General features: G+C 38.5%; 1 protein-coding gene across 2 annotated transcripts; it reads left to right on the top strand.

Moving 5' to 3' along the window:
- The first annotated feature begins 1688 nt into the window (after positions 1-1688).
- On the top strand, positions 1689-24630 carry LOC145782926 (exportin-1-like). Of its 2 annotated transcripts, none has more exons than XM_082594689.1 (25): positions 1689-1909; positions 3053-3192; positions 4972-5073; positions 11666-11738; positions 11940-12162; positions 13179-13293; positions 13524-13698; positions 13803-13879; positions 14506-14661; positions 16423-16614; positions 16866-17004; positions 17358-17422; positions 17814-17931; positions 18531-18686; positions 19104-19267; positions 19370-19471; positions 19706-19843; positions 20478-20663; positions 21071-21193; positions 21480-21602; positions 21946-22063; positions 22463-22597; positions 23079-23235; positions 23680-23776; positions 24141-24630. In XM_082594689.1, exons 2-25 carry the CDS (start codon positions 3061-3063, stop codon positions 24285-24287), a joined length of 3213 nt encoding a protein of 1070 aa, XP_082450815.1. In that variant the 5' UTR covers positions 1689-1909; positions 3053-3060; the 3' UTR covers positions 24288-24630. The 2 variants fall into 2 exon arrangements, with proteins under 2 accessions (XP_082450815.1, XP_082450820.1); XM_082594694.1 differs by having other exon boundaries at positions 1689-1882.
- Positions 24631-25457: the final 827 nt, after the last annotated feature.

Consider the following 25457-nt stretch of genomic DNA (forward strand, 5'->3'; position numbering starts at 1 on the left):
TTTTAATTGTAGGCTATAATTCTTACGAAATGTTATTATCGGTTAGCTACTGTCCTATAGTGACCTTAAACCTTTGATTGCGAATTCCTAATTACATAATGTATTTCTAGAAGATTCTGCGTATACAATGTATACTATATATACTATATACTATACATGCAATGCAAGACTATGATTAAGCTCTCAAAGAAACTTTTCCAATACGAGGATAAAGATTCAATCAATCCAATTTGCAAAGTAGGCTATTTTGTGCACGTAGGCTACCGTACTTAAAGAAAAGTGCCATCAAAGGCTATACACTACAGTATCATGGATTGTTCTTTTTGCACAGATCGAAAATTCTCTACTGACTCATTTAAAATTTTAGGCAAAGGCAAATCCCAATTTGACACAAAAATTCAGGAAGCTCTGTTAATGAAACGCTACCACCCATATTTACTAATAGTTTTGGAGATCATGTGATTAAGTGTCCCTTTCCTTGACCCGTCACTTCACTGCTTTGATAGATGGTTATAGGTAAGATTCATACGCAGTGGTTCCCAACTTTTTTTGGTGTCGGGGCCGAATTTCAAACTTCAGAGTACGTATGGAGCCGCATGAAAACACTCAAGTAATTATAACGAAAATTTTAAAGCATGAAAGCATGTACCAACGAATAGCAACACTAACATTAACAAGAAAAATAACACAAATCAATTTAATGTCCAACTTGGCATTGGCTTTGAGCTTTAACAAGTTTGTCAAAGCGAGGCGCAATTGCAGAGGATGCAGTAGCTGCTTGAGGTGGTCATCGGTCAACCGATTGCGATATTTATTTTTGATTCTGATCATTTTGCTAAAAAGTGCTTCACATACGTAACTTGATCCAAATACAGAGGCGTTTTTCTGGGCATTGGTTTTCGCAAGAAGGCTTATGCTATTATAGCGACGTCCACGGATTAGCTTAGCTAGTTTTTTTAGCCGCAAGCAGGCTAGCTTGGAGCCGCATGCGGCTCTAAGAGCCGCGGTTGGGAACCACTGTTCATACGTATTAAGTGGCTAGGTGCATGATTGCAGTTGCTTTCATTGTAATCAATGTATTTTGTCAGTGGCTGAGGACATACTTAACCAATTCCACTCTTGACCACAATTTTGATTAAGTGTTCTCGCGAGCCGGTAGCAACCTTTTCGAGACCCGGTGGTTGAGGACCCCTGCTTTAGGTGACAAAATAACAGATTAAGTAACAAGAACACGTATTTTTTCTTTGTAACAAGCTATTGAATACTGTCTAATGAGATTTTTTACGTCATAATATTGAAATATAAACAAATGAAATGACAAAAGAACAAAAGAAAAGACTGTCTGTTCAAATAAACAATTAATCAATGTTTGTAACAAGTTTATGTGAAAGTTGGTTTATATGATCAAAATACTACATGTTGGCCCAGTTTACTGAATGCACGTATTTTCCATTGCGTCGACTGTATAAAAATGCTTGAAGTTGCGAGCTGGGGAAGTTACCAATATATTTCCAGTCCATTGCAGATTCCTTTTCTACCAGCTGATTAGTCCATGCCTTAAGCACGTGACGATGACGTATCCCGAAACAAACCGAAGCGGTCCGAAATCCGGATCTGAAAGAAGCCAGAACCAGTACAAACCGGTCAGCTAGACTAGCTTTATCAAGATTTTACTCAAACACAACAGGCAGTTTTACCACATGTGAGTTGTGACAAACTATCCTTTAGTTCAGAAATGCATTTTGTTGAAAACTAGTCAGAAATCAGAATATTTGATAGTTGCTCTTTTACCTATGAGATCTAAGGTACAGTGTTCTTTTTGAAAAAGTACAGTATTGACATCACTATTTGGCGGGAAATTCAAAACGCGGATTGAGAAAAGGTCTGTTGAACATTGTGAATTAAACTGGTAAGAAATCAATTTATGTTATGTTGCATTTTAATTGAACAACCTAGACTTTAACGTTTTTGTGTCCTTCTTTTGCTTCACAAAAGTTAAAATTTTGGAGCCGAAGTACAAGTCTGGTAAAAAAGTACCATGGCGTCATAGACAGGAATTGACCAAACATACCGAGTATAACTACTTTACCTTTGCTTTACTGTTCACACACTTCAACCCATGTGTCTTGGTCAATTTCTGTCTATGACGTCATGGTATTTTTACCAGGGCGGAGACTTGTACACCACGTCCAAAAATTTTTGGTATGCTATAATATTTCAAAATTTAGGCATGTTGGTACCAATAGATACGGTAATTCGAAAATGCACAGCATTCGATGGATTTCATTTACAAAATAATACTTGATTTACTGTAGCTATAGGCTATACATTTACAAGAAATTTGTTTTACCATGCAACTGATAAAACAGTATACCTAGGGGAGCTACAGCTCACAAACCATAAAAACTATGCAAAACTTAAACCGATGCAACTTGGTATCTTTTAATTGTTTTAAATGAAATATTCGTAAATGCATTTGCATGCTGAGCAAGAAAAACAATCCTAGCAAGCGTTCCAATTTTGTAGTCGCTGCTCACAGTTCAAACGAAAGATTGCAGTTGAGCGCTCGAGCTCGATTTTGTGAGCTTTCGTGTGACGTCATGGAAATTTTCAATAATTTTCCCACAGTCAGGGCACGTGTTGTGTCGCGATGTGTGTGTGCGCGCGTAGTCGTGCATCTGCGTAGTAGACGTTGCTGACGATGCGTCAACAAAATACACAGCAATCTACTTTTTACACTAACGCGCAGTCACTTGGTTGCCATCAAACTGGTATTGGTGAGGCCTCAACCAGAAAAAAGCGGTTTTAACCATATTTTGTTTCGCTATATTATCAGAATTTGTATTCGTTTGGACCGCAAAAAATTCAAACAAGCCATCGGTCGTAAAATTATGCACAAAGGCAGCTAACAAACTATACCATTCTAAAGCGCAATAGCAATGAGCTTTGGCAAATTGCATTTTATGACGATTGTGCGCACAATTATTGGATTAATACTGCATTGATGCAAATAGAACTTACATGTAAGTTATTTCGATTGTTTTTTTTTCAGTGGTTATAATGCCGCCAGTTGCCATGTCAGAGACGGTCACCCAACAACATGGTCAACAACTTCTGGATTTTTCACAGAAGTTGGACATTTCTTTATTAGACAATGTTGTCGGTTGCTTGTACAATGGTGAAGGACAATCTGTGAGTAAAATATGCTTAAGTCAATAATTTATATTTTTAGATTTTTTATTTTTGAGTCAGAATGCGAAAATGAGGTCGCACTGCGAGACCCAAAAGTTGGTGCGCCGGACATTGCTTTGTTGCAGTACCGGTAGTACAGAAAATTTTGCATGTGTGCTTAATGTTTTTTAGTGGTTCTTAAAGGTTAGAAATATAGGGTTTATCCTTTTAACCCTGGCTACGTCTATGCATACATCAGGCCTCGAAATTCACGGCGGACACCGCGGACATGTCCGCCGTCACAGCATGTGATGTCCGCGGGAAGTACCATCTAGATCGGTCATATTTGTCCGCCGAAAAATAACACAGAAACTAATACAAATCGTCATTGCATAGCACGAACAATTGTTGCGAGAATACAATTTCCCGCGCATTCTAGCGCGCATCTAGAAAATGTGAATACTGTATCCCTTATAATCCCTTAGCTTTCATTCAAGTCAGAAAACTTTTGATTTTTACGTTGTTTCAACGATTGATGACATTGAATCATCGTAACATTACGTGAATTCTTCGCAAAGAATCGATGGGAGTAGGCCTACGGGTACTTCTACACTAATCACGCGCAACTTAGTTCATGTCTTATGTCACAATGTCTGGCTTTGATCTCCGAGTAATATTGATAAAGAAAGGTTGGTTACAAAATTAGAAATGCGAGTGGGCTATTACAGCAAGATACAGCAACAGTTGTTAAGTTTTGGTTTTACAGTAAGAAAAAGCCCAGGGAAAATTCACTTTCGCTCACATGACACGCAAAAATAAACCTTAAAAATGCCTAGTGATTAGTGATGCTTTGCACAGCAGAAAATAGTAGCGTTAGTGTAGAAGTTTTCCGACTTGTGCCCAGAGCATTGTGACCTGGGTTTTTTTTTGCTGAGACTTTTCGGTTATTTGTCCGAAATGACTTGAAAAAATTCGGTCATTTTTTATTTATTTCGGTCATTTTTTCTGATGAAAATATTTCCTTTCAAGTAGCTGAGTGATACAACCCAAAATTTGCACTTTCTGACTAGCCACAACATTAAGTTTCGCTGAGAAACGTTGTCGTGTTTTATCTGAGAAAAGTTAAAGCAGACAAACGTTTCTTCAATGTTCATCAGCGAAACTCAACCTTGCAACACCCGGCCGCAAACATTGACTATGACTATATATTTTTTCGAACTTTTTGACCGAATTGACTAAGTTATATTTTTTTCGGACATTTTGACCGAATTGACTACATATTTTTTCGGACATTTTAACCAAATTGACTATATTTTTTTCAGACGTTTTGCTAAAAAATTGGTCAATCACCGATAAACAACAGAAATCCAGATTGTGACGCAAGAAGCCACACGACCTCGTTCGGTGGAAGTTAACCAGTTATGCTGCGTAATAAGCAGCTACACGGCGCTTTTACTCTTCAAGTGCACGTCGTTGGTCTGATGAAAGCCTTTCAGAGTGACTTCACTGAAATTTAAAGTCTTCTAAACCATATAGTTATAGTTCTCAAATGGCGAAGAAATATCATGTTAAAGTGATTAAGCATGACGATCGACGTCAAAACTGGTGTGTCCGCCGTGAGACTTAATTTGTCCGCCGAGATAGCTGCTCAGACCGGACACGTATGTCCGCCGTCAACAAAAACGAATTTCGAGGCCTGATACATGGTTACGTAACTGCGTAGTGGTGATTAAATTGACTGATTTAAATGAAAATAGCCAGTTGTACAATTTTAATAATATGCACGTTTTTTTTTTTTAGCAACGCGTAGCTGAAAGCATCTTGACTGCCCTGAAAGAACACCCAGAATCGTGGACGAGAGTAGACACCATCTTGGAATATTCACAGAATCAACAAACTAAGGTGTGAAATTGCATATAGCCTACAGCGCTCTGTTATCAGCTTTTCAGAAAAACTCAAATTCATCGATGCATTCTGCTTCGCAAAAGGAGACAGAAAAGTGACCTGTTTACTTGACAACTCAGCACAATATTACGCAATGCTTTTTAACGTTTTACACATACTTCTTTGTTTCGTTTTGTGGCCAAAGTTCACGCCAGGTTGTCGATGTTTCCCGAACTACAACTCAGAGGCTATAAGAAGCTATAATTGTCATGTACAGCGCCCAGGAGCATAGTTTGACTGTGGATGTGGCGCTATATAAATATTGTTATTATTATTATTATAAGACTTGGAGGGTTCAATCTGTGATCTCATCATTCACAACACGCAGGCGTTTTTCTACTGCTAAAAGAATTGCGGTCTGTTTCTTAGCCATAGCGCCGCACTTGCAAAAAGATTGCCGCTTTCCATTGGTGCGTGATTGATAGGAAACCCAACGCCCATGTTAAAACCGATCTCTCATTTCGCATGGGGTAGGCCTAGGTCAGGGCTACTCAACTGGCGGACCGCGGTCCGAATCCGGACCTTCTAGGTGTTGAAGGTAGATCTCGGGCTTCTGGAAGAATAACCTCATTGCCACATTTTAAAGCAATTTTTTGTGATTTTCCAAGGAGCTGAACGCTTCGCCCCCAGACTCCCCAACGCTTTGCCGTCTTCTCTGATGTGCGATCCACACAGCTACACTACAAAGAAACACAATACATTTTTTTCTTTTTTATTTCTTTGTTTGTGTCAGACAAAAATCCAAGTTGTGTTACGTACTACCTGAAAAGTGTTTCGGTGCTCATAGGCAGTGGCGCCGGCAGGGGGGGGGCAGGCGGGGCAGCTGCCCCCCCAATGTTTTGGACATCATCTTTTTAATTTTTTTTTTTATTAATACATATTAATATTATTTTTTTAATATTTGTATCCCAACCTCAGGTAAGTCAACTCTAGTTGCAAGGGGGGGGGAGGGGGGTAAAAGCTTTCTCTTTAAAAAAAAGTATGGAAACCTTGATGACTAAATTGTACAATAGATAAAAAAAAATTCTACAGAAGCAAAGATATAGACTTTTTAAAGTTTTAACTAACGTCACATTGATGTAGAAAAATAACAACCTGATAAATTGTTGATACCTCACACTACCATGACTTCTTCCGCGCGCATTTTGGCATTGGTTGCTTGCAGTGATCCTTTCACGTAAACAAAACGTTTTGTTTCAGCAGTTTTGAGTTGTTCAATTCTTAAGTTGTAAAGGAGACTCAATTTCTCCAATATTTATCATTTATGTTTCTTCTTTAATCTCAGCAGAGTATAAAACTTGTAAAAGTTTTTCACCCATACGACGTCATGAATGAAAGTATATCTCAAATCGGCATAATGACGTGACATCATCTAAGCATTTTACCGAATAATAAATTAACAAATTCGATCGTCAAAAGTGGTTTGGTGGTGGTAAATATTAAGACTTACGTAATGAAAAAAATGTGATAAGGTTAGAAGACATTACGTCATGTATTTTCAATCCAAATTGAAGTTTAAAATTTATTCTTTTGTTCATAGTCGTAACTCGTAATCCACCTTCAAAGCGGTACTACAAACAACAATTTTCGATAAGGGGGGCATCAAGAATAAGTCGACATGACTTTTAACCCTTAGAAGGTTGGGCTCCTGGAGTCTTGTTCAGTTTGGGGAGGGGGCTGTCGATTCTTCTTATGCTTTAGGAGTGATATCTCTTATTTTGGCAAGGTTTCAAAATTTGGGATTTACTTTGTAAAATTATTCACGCTGAGTATATCCGAAAATTAAAACTATGTGAATTTTAGAACTGCTCATATACGTTGAAATGTTGAGGTCACTTATGAGTGTAATTTGTAGCGTGAGTTTACACATTATTTTTTGGTAGAGTAATGAAGAACATGCATTGTAATGTTGTGATTAATTTTTTTTTACATTATTTTACATACAGCCAATGCCCTTCACGCTGTGAAACAGTTAGGATTAACGAGACATGGGCCAAATTAATTACTTTCATCCAGCTGGTGGAAAAATGTTTCACAATAGAATGTGAAATATTTCAGAGGATGTGCTGAGAATTGCCTTATTTCTTTCAATTTATAACCTTTATTGGCTCAAAATTTCAGCTCAATAGAGGTGAATAAAAGATAGGAAAAGTCAAGAAATCTCGTAGTCGCAGCCTCAGTGGTTTTAAAAATACAACTGTTGATACAAAAAAGTTGAATTGACAGCCCCCCCCCCCCAAACCTTCAAAGGGTTTGCTTTGAGTCAACAGATCTATGCCTTAAGGTTTACGTCAGCTCCGGAGATCAGTAAAATATAAGGTTGTCATCTTCGGTGCAACAAGACCATTGATTGATTGGTTTAGTGAGGATTCGTAGTCCCATTGCTTTCATTTTGAGTGATCATACTGATTTTCAATTTATTCCTACAAGACGTTACGTAATGAAAAAATATATAACTAAGGTTGGAAAACATTACGTCTTGTCTTTTCAATTCAAAATGAAGTTTAAAATTTATTCTTTTGTTCATAGTCGTAATTCGTAATCCTCCTTCAAAGCGGTATTACAAAGAACAATTTTCGATAAGGGGGGCATCAAGAATATGTCGACATGACTATTAAGGTTTACGTCAGCCCCCGAGATCAGTAAAATATAAGGTTCTCATTATCGTGATTGTAAGCCGCGGAAATTTTTTCTATAAAAAACAGATTCCCGGGAAGCTAAACATTTTTTCCAGCCCTTGTAGAAAACAAGAGAAATTAAATAATATACCACTGTCTTGCATGTCTTGCACCAGTGGCGTAGCCAAGGGAGGGGGGTTCGGGGGTTTCAACCTTTCAAATTGAATTTACGGATGTTAATACATTGTTTACAAGAAAAGCTTTAGCCTATGATGTAATTTCTTGTCAAAATGTGCAAGGATGCAAGCCATCTGCAACTGCTGAGATCGCTTGTTCGATCTAGATTAACATCTAAACAGCTATTCGTTATGCAAAACTTGAATATATCAGAAATAGCCTAAAGTAACTTCAATGTCTCAAAGCTTTTTGTTTGACACTCATCAAGATGTATGACCTCTATGACGTTTCATTTTCTAAACTTTGGGTTGACTTCAGAGCATAAAAGTTAGTGAGTTACCGGAATAAGATCGCTTTTTGAATCAACCAAGAAGAAAATTGGTAAATAATAAAGCTGTAATAATCTCGCAAAAAAAGCAATCAACCTATGTCTCTAAAACAAAGTTTGCCTAAGTTTAAACTAAACTGCATTAAAAAAGCGAGTTTTGCCAATACCAAACATTCAAATATCTCAGTCTGGAATTAGCAACAAGAAAACATAGAAACTTAGCTTTATTTCCGAAAAATGCTGAAGAAAACATGATCTTATCCTTTTGCTATGCCACCGGACAGCACCATTTTACAGAAATATTCATACCCACAATTTTGTTGAAACTGCTCTCAGAATGCACCAAACTGAAAGTAATTTTTCAAAATTTTCTGGGGGAGGCCCCCAGACCCCCCGCCGCTAAGTGTCGCCTTGGGCGAACACGCCGTCGGGCTGCGCCCGCCCTTTCAAAATTTTTGACTACGTTACTGTCTTGCACTGTCAATATTTTGCCCCCCCAATGTTGAAGGTCTGGCGGCGCCACTGCTCATAGGCTACTGGTTGTTTTAGTTTTCGTGGTTGCCTATCTATGAAATATTCACCGGACCGCAAAAATATTCAACTTGTCAAAATGGACCTTTGCTGTTAACATTAGTTGAGTAGCCATGGCCTAGGTTGTCTGCGTCGGAGATAAAGAAATCGGAACTTGGTTGTTTTAGTCTCTATTCTTTTCGTCTCTATTTTCTATTCTTTGTTTGTTTCTATTTTAGTCGTTTTCCAGAATGGTCTATTCCAGGGGTCACCAAACTTTTTTCTCTGAGGGCCGGATTGCTGCGAGATTAACAGCTGCGGGCCGGATGCAATTTCGAAAAGATATACAACTAGTTAGAATCTCCATGGACTTGAATTGAGCACAATAAATAACAAAGTCAGCGGTGGAATAGCAAAGGTGTGATGAAAATCGAAAGGTTGCTGGAAAAGTTATCACCTGCTATGATACACTACAGGGCATCGTGCTCTTGAAAAAACATTACACTGATGAAACATTAGTGTTTTGAACAACAAAGTTTGTGAAGTCAAAAGAAGAAACAATAGCCTATGGAAAAATCATTAGCAGGTTGCGTGTAGCCAGTGCTGTGTTAAACTCTTTGTGGGCCCCGGGGCCAGAATAATTTTGGGCCCTCTATCGTCAAGCAGACCTATAGTATTGTGTATACTTTCAGTGCACTAATATGGAAATGTGGTTCACTTCAATAGACTTTCTCACTAGTTTAGAAAACAACACAAGTGTAAGTAAACCGCAAACACAGGTCTATCATTTCTTAGCAAGACCTTTGCTCGGAATGAAGCCTAAAGTGTTAACAATTTCTAATAAAAAAAATACTGGCAATGGAGTATAGTCACGACGCGGTAATACCACCGTACCGCGCAAAATTTTCACTGTTTGAACTTTTCGTCGCGGTACCGCGATAAAATCTGAGGATAAAACCAAAACTGAAGAAATTATTAATTTTCATTCAGATTTGGTAATCTGGTCTGGCAACATTATTGTTTTTCACCATTTTTATGGTTTATTTGGCAACACTACTTGTTCAGTCAACCAAGGTAAAAACATAAACATTGTGATTGTAAATTTTAATTTGTAAACAAAAGCAGTGTCAAGAGTTTTGAGAATCAGGTGTTTAATTATTTTTTTTTTAACATTATTTCATTCCAAGGCAAAGCTTTCATTATTTTATGCAGGCATTCAAGTTAATTAAAGTGTTTAGGGTATGGTAACCTTGGTTAGTGTCAAGAATAAACACTTAAACAGGTCACTTGTGAAAGAATGATTTTTATTTTGGATCACAGCAATTTCAGTGGGCTACCATACAACATGTGATATGCCAGGCCTATAAGGTATTTGAAGATAAGAGAAATTTCATGTGCATATAATCAGAAAAAAGTAAATACAGAAGAATGTTTCTGCTAAAAGTATCCAGCATTCAATAAAAAGCAACTCAGATGAGCTATAAAGGTGGATAACAAGTGGCGCAAGTTCCTCAATTGCCTAAATAGTCCCTAAATTTTTTCCAAAATTTGCTTTTTTTAATAGATTCCTTTGCATTTGATGTGCACTTGCACAAGTGCACTCTTATTCTTCACGGTGCAGACTGCAGAGGCAGTATGACATTTCGAGATGTTTTGCGTTGTAGTGTACAGGAAGACATGTGCAGTGCGGCAGCGGACAAGTTTTTTCTGCTCGTGACATCACTAGTCAAGGATATTTATAATTACGGTATTGTAAATGTTAATAAAAATGATATGATAAATCATAAAATAAATTGAATATATAAGTATGTGAATTCACAAAAAGCCCAACTCCATTTTTTTTCATTTCACTTTTTGTGCTTTCCGATTTCTTTCAATCAAAAGAAATTGAATATCGGTATATGAATTCAAAAAGGGCCCTCTAGTATTTTTTTCATTTCACTAATTGTGCTTTCCAATTTCTTTCAATGTCTTGTAAATTATATTATACTAAAAAAACAGCCAAATTTTTCAAACATATCGGCAAACACATAAAAAATACCCTATCAATATTTCGATTGATTTTAAAATGGGCCCAACTACATCAATTACACTTCAATGTCTAAATAGTTTCTCCACAGAATCTTCACCGACTGAACTTATTAGGTATGATGCTTCTTACCAGTAAGCATAAAATCATTATCGAAGTTTCACCACAAAAGTAAATGACCAAAATATCGTAATTAAAACGGTTGTGCAAAAACACTTTGTGGCAATTGGGCCCTTCTTGAATTCAATATTCAATTGCATCCCACCTGTTATATATATATATGTTAAATATATTTCTGCAGATCATGTTACCGGAACTAACGTTATCGTATTTTAACTTTCTTTTAAGATAGTAATGGTGTTTTTAGAGATGTTTCAGTGTAGTAAGGGCCCAAATTTGAGATGTTTTAGTATAATAAGACCTAAATCATCTTTATAATGGACAAGTACACGCAGTAAACTTTAGAAAATCAAAAAAAAATTCACTGAAACGCAAATGTCTGTTATTTGTGGGCCCCCTGAGATGGTGGGGCCGGGCCCCCCTTGGCCCTCCCCTTAACACAGCACTGCGTGTAGCAACGTAACGTCAGCTAACAGCAACGTCAGTCCTTTACAAAAAGTTTGGTAACTTTTTCCTTAACAGTCGTAGTGCAGCTGTTATTTCCGCAGCACGTGACGGGCCGGATGAAATCAGTTCGCGGGCCGGTCGCGGGCCGTAGTTTGGTGACCCCTGGTCTATTCAATCAACTTCGGAAATGTATTTTCCAGTTTCACTAGATAGTTAAGCTACACAAAGCTATTGCATGATTGTAGCCAATGGGAAGTCTTGGACGCCGTGTGATACATGTTGATCGTTACGCGCAAGTTCTCAATCTTTTCTTTTTTGCAGTATTACGCTTTGCAAATTCTTGAAAACGTCATAAAAACAAGATGGAAGGTGTTGCCAAGGAACCAGTGCGATGGTGAGTATCTTTCGATTAAAGCGTTTTAAAGTGATATTTTCACGTTTGAGATAATCGCATATCCATAGATTTATCGATAAAAGCACAGAAACTGCTATTGACTTTGTCTTAGCTGATATTAGAGCCAATCGAAGTAAATTGTGTCTAACTGTTGGACATATTCGATTTTGCTGCATATTGATCGAGTTTTGTTGTTTTCAGGTATAAAAAAGTACATCGTTGCGTTAATTATCAAAACATCTTCAGACGCAACTTTGAGTGAAAAAGAAAAAACGTACCTTGGAAAATTAAATATGATACTTGTTCAAATTTTAAAACAAGACTGGCCCAAAAACTGGCCGACTTTTATAAGCGACATTGTTGGGGCAAGTCGTACCAACGAGTCGCTATGTCAGAATAACATGGTCATCTTAAAGCTTCTCAGGTAAGCAATAAGCATCTTTTGGGTTACTTAATGCAGGCCTCGAAATTCACGGCGGACATGTCCGCCGTCACAGCATGTGATGTCCGCGGGAAGTACCCTCTAGATCGGTCATATTTGTCCGCCAGAAATAACACAAGAACTAACGATGCAAATCGTTATTGCATAGCTCGAACAATTGTTGCGAGAATACAACTTCCCACGCATTCTAGCGAGCATCTAGAAAACGTAAATACTGTATTCTTTAGCTTCCATTCCATTCAAGTAGGAAAACTTTTGATTTTTACGTTACTTCTCCGATTGATGACATTGAATCATTGTAACAATGATGAATTCTTCGCTAAGAATCGATGGGAGTACGGGTACTGTCTACGCTAATCACACGCAACTTAGTTCAAGTCTTGTGTCACAATGTCTGGCTTTGATCGAGTAATATTAATAAGGCAAGGTTGGTTACAAAATTAGAAGTACGAGTAGGCTATGTTACAGTAAGAAAAAGCCCAGGGAAAATTCACTTTCGCTCACATGACACGCAAAAATAAACCTAAAAAAGTCTAGTGATACTTTGCACAACAGAAAATAGTAGCGTTAGTGTAGAAGTTTTCCGGCTCGTGCCCAGAGCATTGTGACGCAATAAACCACACGACCTCGTTCGGTGGAAGTTAATCAGTTATGCGGCGTATTATGCAGCTACACGGCGCTTTGACTCTTCAAGCGCACGTCGTTGGTCTGATGAAATCCTTTTAGAGTGACTTCGCTGAAATTTAAAGCCTTATAAACAGTATAGCTATAGTTCTCAAAGGGCGAAGAAATATCAAGACAAAGTCATTAAGCGACAATTGACGTAAAAACTGGTGTGTCCGCCGTGAGACTTAATTTGTCTGCCGAGATAGCTGCTCAGACCGGACACGTTTGTCCGCCGTCAACAAAAACGAATTTCGAGGCCTGTTATAATGAAATGATTACGCTGGCGTTGTTCCGAAAATTACATTTTCCAATCAACTTTTTTTCGTTTTCAGTGAAGAGGTGTTTGATTTTTCCCAAGACCAAATGACTCAAGTGAAAGCGAAGCATTTAAAAGATAGCATGTGCAATGAATTTTCTGATATTTTTCAACTCTGCCAGTTTGTGATGGTAAGTTTTATGAAATCTTCCAGACCAGTACCTTATTTGAACTTTGTAGCATGCATTGTTTTGCATTTTGATAGTATTTCAATCTCTAACGTCATCGAGCTTATGCAAACTAAAGGCTGCACTAAAGCAGCATCACTTTAAGCTGGGCTATTTTTGAAAATGAGTTAACCTAAGAAAAAAACCTCTGCAACAGGCTGGAGTTTTAAGCATTTTATTGTCCAATCTCACAGGATAACTCGCAAAATGCTCCTTTAGTCAACGCGACACTCAGTACACTTCTATGTTTTCTAAACTGGATTCCACTGGGCTACATTTTCGAAACGGAGCTCATCACTCAACTAATCTACAAGTTCCTTAACTTACCAATGTTTCGAAATGTAACGTTGAAATGCCTGACCGAAATTGGTAAGTCGTTGCTTGTTACAGTTGTTACACACAGTACTTAGTAGCTGAAATTCCTATAAAAGTGTTTTGCATGCACGTTTTTTAACGAGTAACTTTGATTTCAGCTGGTGTCGACGTTGTTGCAAAATATGACGAGCAATTTGTAAAACTTTTCTCTCACACCATGCAGCAATTAAAGCAGGTAAGTGTTAACGAAATGTGTATTCTTTGCTTTTTTTAACAACTTGAAAAATATCGACTTGTACTCAACATACCGTTGGGTATACTGTAGCAGTTGCCGTTTGCCAATAATTTCTGTTGTATTTACCATGACTGAAAAGTTGACAGTGAATGATCAGAGCGCTTCATGGTATAATTTGAAGAATTCAACTTTTCTCTTCCGGACGTTATTATTTTCTACCAGTATTTTTCAGCATTTAGGGCCAGGGGAATAGGTAAATTGATGACTTATGTTATGTTATAACTATCTGCAACGAACAAACCCGCCAATCACAGTAGCTCACAGGTGGATATTTCACGATATAAATGATTACAGGTTCTGAATCACTACATATTACAAACAATCTGTGGTTTGTATTGAACAAAGAAGATTTTCGGCCGCTCTCGACTTACCCCATTTTTACATTGATGTAACGTCTGCAGACGTTACATCAATGTAAAAATGACAGATTTTGCTGTCTGGTCGGTTGTCAGAAAAACAGTTTTCTAACCTCTGCAGCAATGATGTGTAGCGGCGAGAGAGTTGGTTTGAATGTATTTGCTCCAGAGTGAGTGTTTCTAGATGCATATTTACGCTTTCATATGCAGATGCTGCCGTCAAGCGTTAATATGAAGACAGCTTACGCTAATGGTGCCGACACTGAACAGAATTTTATTCAAAATCTTTCCCTTTTTCTTTGCACCTACCTCAAAGAACACGGGAGACTGGTTGAAAAAGAGCAATTTCGAGCAGACCTTTTGAACGTGAGTGTTTCTTTCACTAAAACTTGTTCTACACCGCTCAAGAGCATACAGCTGTGTCTTTAGTAGGACACATGCCTGAAGGTGGACAGTAGGACACGGGTTGGCTTCCTTGCCTTCCCGTCCATTTTAATCTAAATCTTCAACCACCAGGCGTAAGCCTGGATACGATAAACAAAACTACAATTTAAATCTACGCTGTATGCATGTCTTATTGCTGTGTTCATCCGATGAATTACAAGGTTGAAGCGTTTGCGTTGTAATGCTTCGCTGACGTTTCGCGCATTATAACAAGTAACTCAACTAATAAAGTGCAATTATATTTATCCTGTACTTCGAAAATATATACTGCAAGTAAACGTGCGTTTGCTTCCTAATTTATAAGATGAAGTGAACACTAAAACAAGTGAACGAAAAAAGATAAAAAAATCCAGATGAATATCCATTTTACAGTATTTACAAATCAACTGTGTCTCAATAGTTCTATGTATATACTATAATATATTAGGGATGGGCAAAATAGAATAATTAGCTATTCTAGAATATTCTAGAATACTGAAACCGAATATAGAATACAGATATGTATTCTAGAATAATTGACAGTTTTTACCATCGACACATTTTAATGATTTTTATGACTTTACAAAAACAATGAACATCACAAAAATTGCTTATCGCAGTGTAACTTTCACCAGTCAAACGAGATCTCAACTTGGTGGCAGTTAAACCTGCACTTGAAAAACATCTCTCTGAAGAAGCAGATGTAGCAGGTACACAAAAATATTTTGAAACTAACTGACAGAAACAAGAAAATTGGTTTTTGTTTTGCTTTCCATCAAACAAGGGCGTTTTGAAGAGATGTAGTGAATGCTTACAACAACGTGAGATATGTATTTCTGAAGCAGGGGAAGCCAAATTTGCTGATTCATCTTCACTACTGCAAGCAGCATCTTCAATCCCACAGCTCAACAAGTCGTCCATGTCACTGTACTGGCATGTACGGTATTACAGGCCCGTAGCCAGCCGGGGGGCCTCGCCCCCCCCACCTAAAAATTATTGCCCCCCTGGCAAAATCCCAACATTCTCGAGCAACAGCTACAATTATAATGATTTTGCCCATTTAAATTTTTCGCCCCCCCCTAAAAAAATTGCCCCCCCCTTTGCTCTGCGGCAGTACAGTAAAAGCTAAGACAAGCCCCTGCACGTACTTCAGCAGGAGGGTCGCTAATTCGCACACCCTGTGGTCGACGTTACCCTGCATACGAGAGTGGAAGCTCACGATGTTGGGTAGCTTAGCGAAGGCAAGTCGACCCTTGTATTCTACCAGAAACAACTTAGGTTTGTGGTACCGAAATAGAGAAAAATCCTGAAAGCGGATTAAGCTGTTTCGTACCACACTTCCGCAAGACTGTGAGGACTACAAAGCGCTTGACAAGAAAGATTTCTTTAATGCGAACAATGAAACTCGTGCGTTTTTCCGACGCCGCATCGCACTGAATCGATAAACAATTCTACTTTCGCTGCAGCGAATTCGTTGCGATCAAACGGACTATTACGAAGTAGATCGTTAAAGCGGTTTCAATTATCCGATTTCATATGCATTTTGAAACCGGTTAGACTCTACAACCGGTTATTCTATATTCGGTATTCTATTTTGCCCATCCCTATAATATATTGTATATTCTGTATATATTATTCTTGGAAGTGGATTTTCTGTTGCGAAATGCCCGTTGCTGGATATTGAACAATCTTTTTTACTTACAGGCATTAGAATACCTTGTGAAGATATCTGAAGTGGAAGAGACAGAAATTTTCAAGATCTGTCTCGAATATTGGAATTCTCTTTCCGCTGAATTATACAGAGAAAATCCATTTTCCGGGGGAAACATGTCTCAACCAAACGCCGATCATCACGTACAAATGCGGAAGCCCATTTATTTACCCATCCTGTCAAAGGTAAGGACGTATCCTGACTGATACATTCAATAGGTTTTCAAAGTTACTTTTTGCATTCAACTGAGGTGAACACTCTTTGACGTGTGTAATATGGTTTCTTTTTTCTCGGCATTACTGTTGGCTTCTTAATGCAGATCACTTGCACGTACCAACATAGCATGTGCTTCGAGCGCCACATTCCTTTGTTTAACCAGATATCTAACCAGATTAGCCAATTGCAAATTGTTTAACGAGATGTTTGTGTTTTGTAGGTTCGTTTGGTCATGATCAGCAGGATGGCAAAACCCGAAGAAGTTCTTGTTGTAGAAAACGAACAAGGAGAAGTTGTTCGGGAATTCATGAAGGACACCGATTCCATTAATTTATATAAGAATATGAGAGAGACCTTAGGTGAGTTTCTACTACTGTTCTCTTAGTGCAAAATTCTGATGAAAATAAATAAAAACGACAAAATTGACGTAGCAGTAAATTTTCGTTGCCTTATCTTTCGCACCATCAATACGAGGGAGAAATCAGTTTCTTGGGTTGTTGGCGTCATCTCAATTGCTACAAATAATGGCACAAACGCTTGAAGTCACAATTTCTGCGAGGTTCTCTTCATATTACGTTGGTTTTTAATTCGTATATTGTTAGCAATCTTTCCGTACCTGTTCGATGATAAAACAAACTTGATTGATTATATGGTTTACTTAAGCACCATTTCATGTTGCAAACAGCATTTCATAATTTTTTAACCTTTTTAGTCTATCTCACCCATCTTGACTACGTTGACACCGAACGCATCATGACAGAAAAGCTGCACAACCAGGTAACTAGCTCATACAACAAGAAACTAAAGAATCTGGTTTTGTTTTCCTTGCATGATCATAAGTTGGTTTTGTAACTGAATGGGAAGGCAAGGAAGCCAATCCTGTTCACCTTCAAGCATGCCCATAAGGCTAGTTTTTTTTTTATCTCGTGGCCGAGTGGTGAGAGGTCTTGCCTGACACTCGAAAGGATATCGGTTCGATACCGATCGAGAGCATGCCCAAAAGGCTAGTTTTTTTTTATCTCGGTGGGTGCCGAACCGAAGTTCTTTGGAGCGTCAAACAAACGCTCATCACTCGGGCCATGCAACTGACACGAAAGATAATCTTTGAACATACGACAAAGGTTTAAAGAAGTTTTTTTTCCACTTCACCTAACTGTTGATTCGTCAGGTGAACGGGACTGAATGGTCGTGGAAGAACTTGAACACTTTGTGTTGGGCGATTGGAAGCATCAGCGGTGCCATGAATGAGGAAGATGAAAAGCGATTCCTTGTCACTGTGATAAGAGGTATGGCGATGGCATTAACTATCAAACAATATCTATTCCTTTTTTGGCTGTCATTTGTACTTAATTTTCAGTGTTACTTATTTAAATGTTCGGGTGGCAGCTGACTTTGGTGACCTTTTTGTCTTCCGCTGCCATCCTTGTTGTGCAAACGATTTGCCATTTGTGTTAGTTCATGTCAATTGACAAGGGGAAAAAAAGTACAAACTAACAAACAATTTCTTTCAAAACAAAACTTCGTTATTAAACTTTTCGTCTAACTAAAGCAATTAAGGAAAACCACTTGTAACCGTTGTTACCGCTCGCTATCTTGTCGCGTGACCACACCCCGCATAGTTTTCATCTAATCTTCTGATTTAACTGACGATCGAATGGGATGCGCAGTGTGATGAAATATTTAAAACAAAGTAGACAGTATCACACCAAATCAGAATATTTATAGCTTTTAATTTTTTTTTATATGATTTTATTTGAATAAAACTATACTGAAGAAGCCACACTTGTGTGGCGAGAGCTCTATAAATAAACAATTTTTTGTTTCACAGTCAGAAAAAATAGTTTTATGTCTCAATAAAATATTTTAATCATCAAAACTGTTTCAGATCTCCTCGGTTTATGCGAGCAGAAACGGGGGAAAGACAACAAGGCAATCATAGCTTCAAACATAATGTATGTTGTCGGCCAGTACCCGAGGTTTCTTCGTGCTCACTGGCGCTTTCTCAAGACGGTGGTCAACAAGTTGTTCGAATTTATGCACGGTATGAAAAGAGCAATCTATTCCTTGCAAAGCACCTGTACTTCTTTGCGCGTAGATATTTTCCATCGAATTGCTGGTGCTGCTTCTCAACTTATAAATGGAGATATTGTGCGTCTTGTAATTACACCGCTTTAATCTCTTTGTATTATCTTACCGTATTCGGGCATAGCCTAATACCTGTTAATGAAGACTTGAATAAAATTGACGGGGAAGACAAGGTCCCGTCATCTTTGCGCTGACCTTGTCAAGATACTACCGTTCAAAGCGGTGCCCAAAAAGCAAAATCCGTCATTTTACATTGTCTACGTCAATGTAAAAATGATGAATTTTACTGTCTGGGTGGTCATTCCACTGGCTCAGCCACAGCATTATACTATTGTTATAATTATGTTTAATAACGGCACTTTTGCTATTTTAGAAACTCACGACGGAGTGCAAGACATGGCCTGCGACACTTTTATTAAAATTGCGCAGAAGTGCCGTCGCCACTTCGTCCAAATGCAAGTTGGTGAAGCAATGCCTTTCATTGAAGAAATCTTGTCAAACATAAGCACAATCATATGCGACCTGCAACCACAACAGGTAATATCTTTTGACATTAAGCTAACTTGTTCTCATGGCTTGTCAAAACGTTGTTTTATTAAAAATAGTCAGTAAACTAACAACATTGTACTGCTCTTGTAGGTCCACACGTTTTATGAAGCCGTGGGTTTCATGATCAGCTCACAGACAGACCCTGTGGTTCAGGAACATCTGATTGAAAAGTACATGCTGCTTCCGAACCAGGTAAAATAATGCCATGAAACATCTCCCACAATGATGTCCTAAGGTCGAAGCAGAGTACAAGCAAGCTCGTTTACTTGGCCACAGTACAAGCAGTCCTCGGCCAGAAAATATTTCTTTTTTACGTTGATTCAACGTACGCTACGCAGACTTTGAATCAATGTAAAAAGAATTATTTTGTTGACTAGGTTGTAGATTTTAATGGGTGGGTGTAATATTTTCATTTGTGACGCGCAGGTATGGGACAGCATCATCCGGAGAGCCACCAAAGACGTTGACATTCTTAAGGACCCTGCCACTGTTAAACAGCTTGGCAGCATCCTCAAAACCAACGTCAGAGCAGGAAAAGCAGTTGGTCACAGCTTTGTTCAACAGGTAGCGTCTTATCGCTGTGCAATTAAGTCACCAAAGTCACGGTCCAATTTTATTACTTGGCAGGTCCACTAAGAATTTTGTTGATATGTTGTTGACTTTGGTTAAATTAACCGTATTATGAGTTTCGTAGCAGATTTTTCTAAGGAACTTTTCACGGCATAGATTGAAAGCCATGCTTTATTTGAGGTGTGAATATTCTCTCCTGCCCGATGACGATACACTTAACCCAGCGAGGAGCAGTGGTGCGAATTTGAAGGACTATCCACCAAACACTGAAGCAAATATTAAACGATAATTGTCTTGATTTAATCTTCAATAATTTTATTTGCTTCTCATCTTCAGTGTCTGGTAATAGCGATTTGGATTTGCTTTCCAATGACGTTTTGAGATTATGAGATCCGAGGGCTTACCCAGTCGACAAATCACTTTACATTGATTCAATGTCCGCAAATGCATGGATTCTTTGCTCGCTGGGAATATCATGTGAGAGTTCACCATCAGGCGACCATTACATGTAGAGTGCAATAGTGCATGCTATAGAATAGATAAATTTAAGCCTCATTTGCATTTTATGAGCCTCGTGTTTAAGTAATTACACCTTGAGGTTATTATCTTGGTCAAAATGCTCTTCCAGTTGGGCCGCATCTATCTGGACATGTTGAACGTGTATAAATGCTTGAGCGAGAACATATCGGCGGCGATCACTCAGAACGGCGAAGGCGTCATGAAGCAACCACTCATCCGTAGCATGCGGACGGTGAAGAAAGAGACGCTGAAGCTCATCTCTGGTTGGGTTAGCAGAACCACAGATCCGGACATGGTGAGCTTTCTCCCGTTACTCGTTAGCTTTGAATAGGTTGCATTAATCTGTAGTTTATTCATAAAGCGAGTGTGGAAAAACACTTTGGCGTAGTCGTGACTTCAAATCAGTGCCCAAAGTGCAGTCCCCGTTTAGGCTCTTATCTAGAATATGCAATATTACAGCTTAGGCCGAATTTTAAAGAAAAAATGAGTAAAGATTTTAATGCAGTCTGCCAAGACTATTAATAAGCCTAAAATGCGGTATGTCGCTAAAAAAAACTTTAGACACTTCTGCTTTAAATCGTATCTGACACTTAGTTTTTGACATTGTATTCATTTAAGTTTTTAAGGTTTAAAATACTGTGCTCCAGCACTTCAATTGCATTAAATTTCTAAGGTGGTTGATAACTTTGTATGTTTGATCAGGTGGCGGAAAACTTCGTGCCCCCATTGTTGGAAGCTGTGCTGATCGATTACCGCTCCAATGCTCCAGCAGCGCGCGAGCCTGAAGTGTTGAGCACAATCGCAACCATTGTTAACAAACTGGAGGTATGGAAGTCCAAGATTGAGAAAAGTCTTGTTTTTAATTGGAATAATTTACGTCTCCTGGTGAATTTAAACAGCTGGCTGCTTGGTCGAAATCGTCAGTGCTACCGTACTATGGAAAGCACACAGCTGTGTCACAAGACGCTTCACGGTTTCTTTGAAAGTAGAAACAAAAATTGACCCCTTGTCTATTTGTCTTAATCCAACCCTTTCAACGCCCAGGCGTTAGTCTCCATACAACAAAAACAGCTTGTAAGAGGTATTAAGGAACACATCATTCTTTTTTCAGGCAGCCATAACTAAAGAAATCCCGGAGATTTTTGACGCCGTGTTCGAATGTACTCTAGAAATGATCAATAAAGACTTTGAGGAGTTTCCAGAATACAGAACCAATTTCTTCCTCTTATTACAGGTAGGCTCTAATTTGATGGACACAGTTTTACATATAATGCAGGTTGTTTGGCGTAACCATTACACCTACTGTAAGTCTTGGATGGGGCTGCATAAATACCAGTTTCCAGAAAGCACAGTTAAACAGCTAGACCGATTTTAACTCGGCTGATTTTAACCCGTTTTTCACATATAACCATTGGCCAAACAACTCCAGCTGCATCGACTGGGAGCTGCAATATCGCGCATTGCATTACAGTCGTTTTGCAGCAATTACATTGGCATAAACTTTGTTAGTTTCCCTGACGGTGTTAAAAAACTAAAAAAATGTTATCTGAAATATTAATACCCTTTGTCCGACACAGGCCGTCAATAATCACTGCTTCCCTGCCCTGCTGGACATTCCCCAACCTCAATTCAAATTGGTTCTTGATTCGATAATCTGGGCGTTTAAACACACAATGAGAAACGTCGCACACACAGGTAAATGGCTATTAGTAGGCTGAAGTACACATCAATGTTGTACGGTTTCGATATCTGCACAAAGCGGTATCAATAAAAGTTAAAGCATATGTGACTTATTCCACATGTGTATATAAAACGATTTGTTTCATCCTAATGCTCCGTATTCGCCGTGGTAATAGCGGTTTTTCACAAGCTTTTAAAACACAGTTTCCTAGTCATGTGCAATAACGAGTGGTACTGGAGTTGGAGTATTGTCGTTTTATAAAAGCTACTGTCTTCGGCTTGGCTTGTTTTATCTGCACTCGTGAAATAAGTTGTCATCATGCTGCTGAAGACGAAACAATCTTTCATGTGATGCAGTTATATAGCGACACCAGCTTTTGTGTTTGCGATGTCTTATCTTGCTTTCTTGTTCAGGGCTGAGCATCCTCTATCAACTTCTACAAAACATCACCCTCGTTGAAGGCGCTGCCCAAAAATTTTATCAAATGTACTTCACCGACATTCTACAGCATGTCTTTAGCGTTGGAACTGATACTTCCCACACAGCAGGTACACCATATGCGCTGTGGTCGTCTTTATTTTTCCGTTTTATTTCTAAAGTCCGATGACGACACACAAACTTGCGAGGAGAAGTGGTGCAAATATGAAGGACTTGATCCCAGGCAGTGGAAAAAATAAAAAATCTATTAAATCTAAATATTATACATGTAAAAAAATGTTTAACCCTTTTTTACCCATTGCCTGATATCAAGCGATTCTAATTTGCTTTCCAATGACGTATAAGATTATGAGATCTGAGGGCTTTTAGAAACATGTGACGATTCAAAGTAATAAGTTTTTTATAGCAATAAGATGAACACTTAGTCGCTCTGTTTGTGATGATATGATGTTAGAGGTCTGAAATTTTTAAATTGTTCCTGCAACTATAACTGAATGTGTAAATTGAGAATAGTGAAGCTTTAGAAAATAGTGATTTACTGTGAGAAACCTATGAATTTTAAAGACCACCAATTTTCCTAATAATTTCCAGAACTGACCATGCACGCTTCCATCCTGGCCTACATGTTCAGCTTGGTCGAACAGAACAAGATAACTGTCCCACTGCATCCTGAGCAACCAAACAACCTGATATTCGTTCAAGAATACGTTGCTAATCTTCTCAAAGCCGCATTCCCTCACTTGCAAGAGTAAGCCAGCCTATTTTTATTTATTGATGTTGCAATGAAGATACCATTGCGCAGATGTGCCATTTAATTGTCATATAGGGATGGTAGAAGTAACTGCCCCTATTGTCATACTACGCCGTTATATTTTTAGTTGGAGACGTTTAATCGGTATGAAAAAGTGTTTACTGGTTAGGTGCATTTGCGAGGTTAGATTCCGACATACGTCATTAAAGCATTCAGTCATACGCAGGGCTGTTGTCGAAAGGATTTTGGCGTGTTCAGAGTCTACCTGAACACTAAACCGAGGAGTCGGAGCCGAACAGTTTTCGCCTGATTCCACAGCCCTGGCCATATGAAAAACCTTCGTATTCTTATAAAGCAAATGGTTTACGCGAAATCTTCCAACTACTCATTGATCACCACTATCCTTGTTGTTCATCAACTTATTTTCATGTTCTGTTGCAGCGCGCAAATCAAGTTATTCGTCACCGGTTTGTTCAGTCTGAACCACGACATAGCATTGTTTAAGGACCATCTTCGGGACTTCCTCGTGCAAATAAAAGTAAGTTCTACATCATTTATAGACCACACAGTACCAACGTGAAGAGTTTTGAAAATCAAACGGTCTTCAATTCGAACGTTACGATAGACTCAGTATTTAATGATTCAATATTAATTTGTGCAGTAGCAATGTTCATTATATTAAAGAAGGCCTATGATGTGTTAGCCTCGCGATCAAGTATTACAGAAAACTATCTACAAATACCTGTCCATCTACAAAAAGTTGTCATTGTTGCATCCAGTTTAGCAAATTCTTTCAACGCTTGGAACGATGTAAACGTGACAGCTTTTTCCCCTGTAGACAAAGTGTCAAGATTTATTGATATTTGCACGAAACATAAGTCGTATGACCGTTTTCGTTGTAGGAATTTGCTGGAGAGGACACTACTGACCTGTTCCTTGAGGAACGAGAACAAACTCTTTTAAAAGCTCAAGAAGAGAAGAAGAAAAGGCAAATGGCTGTACCCGGGATAGTCAACCCTCATGATGTTGCGGAAGAGATGCAAGATTAAAAGAATCCGCAACTCGAACGTGCTCCCTGACCGAAGCTTGAAGATGAAATTTTTTTGAAAATTTTTTCCTTGTCTGTAATAATTCCCGTGTTCAATTTGGCATTTTAAAAATGCCTTTTTCTGCCTTGTGTTTCAAACCCGCGAACAGTCATGTGAATTTCAGTTTTCAGACACTGTTTTTCTCTATGAGAAAGAATCAGTGTATTACTGCTGATGATTTCACGCAGTTTTATCGTGATTTCCTTCTTTCTGTTCTTGTTTTTGAAAATTTATCAGTAGTTGCGTTTGTTTCTTTTTACCGTCTGAAGATGATTAAATTGTAACAAAAGAAACCTGACTGCGATTAATCGTTTCTTGCTTATCTGAGTAAGTTAAGTTGCTTCTGTCATTGCTTTGTCAAGTCGTGAGCGCCCTGGTACGTCACTGGAAAGTTCGACATCGTTGGAAAGCATTTGGCTGTACTTTGGTAGGACGCAACTAAAGGTGGAGATGAAGATTGGCTTCCAGTCCACTAATTTTTCAACCACAGAGCGTCTGGATACGACAAAATAGCCCATTGAGATCTCCAATGACAAAAAATTGATGTGGGCTTGTCCTGCAAGTCACAATTTGGTCCAAGTAGCCATTTGTCAAAAGTGATTTTCTATATTCGTAAGTAACCTTTCAAGAAGGTTCTAGCCTTTCTTGAAACTCCTACATATGACGTGTATCGGAATCCGATATAACCTACCCAATTAGTAAGGGGGTTCTTACATGCAACAAGTTTCCAAAGCTTTTTGCAAGAATCACATTCTTTAAATCAGGTGTGTGTGTGCGCAAAGTTTTGTAGCCATAGGCATATAAAAGTTTTTACTCATTTTGCCCTTGAAATTCGGCTTAAGGTTTATGATTACAAAACAGTTTTGGTTACCGTATACCAAAACAACTTAGTTTATTTGTTTGCAATTTTACACCATTCAAACAATAAAATACCTATTAGGTAATCAAGCCTATGTGAACAATGCAGCTGAAATTTTTAACCACTACATTGATATAGCCTACAGTGGCACACATGTGATGACAGAAACACTAGGGCCTGATTAAGGCTCACGGGGGCCCGAGGCACAGCTAAGTTTAGGGGCCCCTATTGGCAATTGCTTTTGATGCAGAGCAGCAGTGCTCAACTTTTGC

Source organism: Aplidium turbinatum, chromosome 1 (assembly GCF_918807975.1).
Source record: "Aplidium turbinatum chromosome 1, kaAplTurb1.1, whole genome shotgun sequence".
Taxonomy (NCBI): Eukaryota; Metazoa; Chordata; class Ascidiacea; order Aplousobranchia; family Polyclinidae; genus Aplidium; species Aplidium turbinatum.

Coding starts and splice junctions, on each gene's coding strand:
- LOC145782926 (XM_082594689.1), top strand. CDS start 3,061: ATGCCGCCAGTTGCCATGTCAGAGACGGTCACCCAACAACATGGTCAA. Junction 14,662..16,422: donor TTCGAGCAGACCTTTTGAAC/GTGAGTGTTTCT, acceptor TTTTACTTACAG/GCATTAGAATACCTTGTGAA. Junction 21,603..21,945: donor ATTTCTTCCTCTTATTACAG/GTAGGCTCTAAT, acceptor TGTCCGACACAG/GCCGTCAATAATCACTGCTT.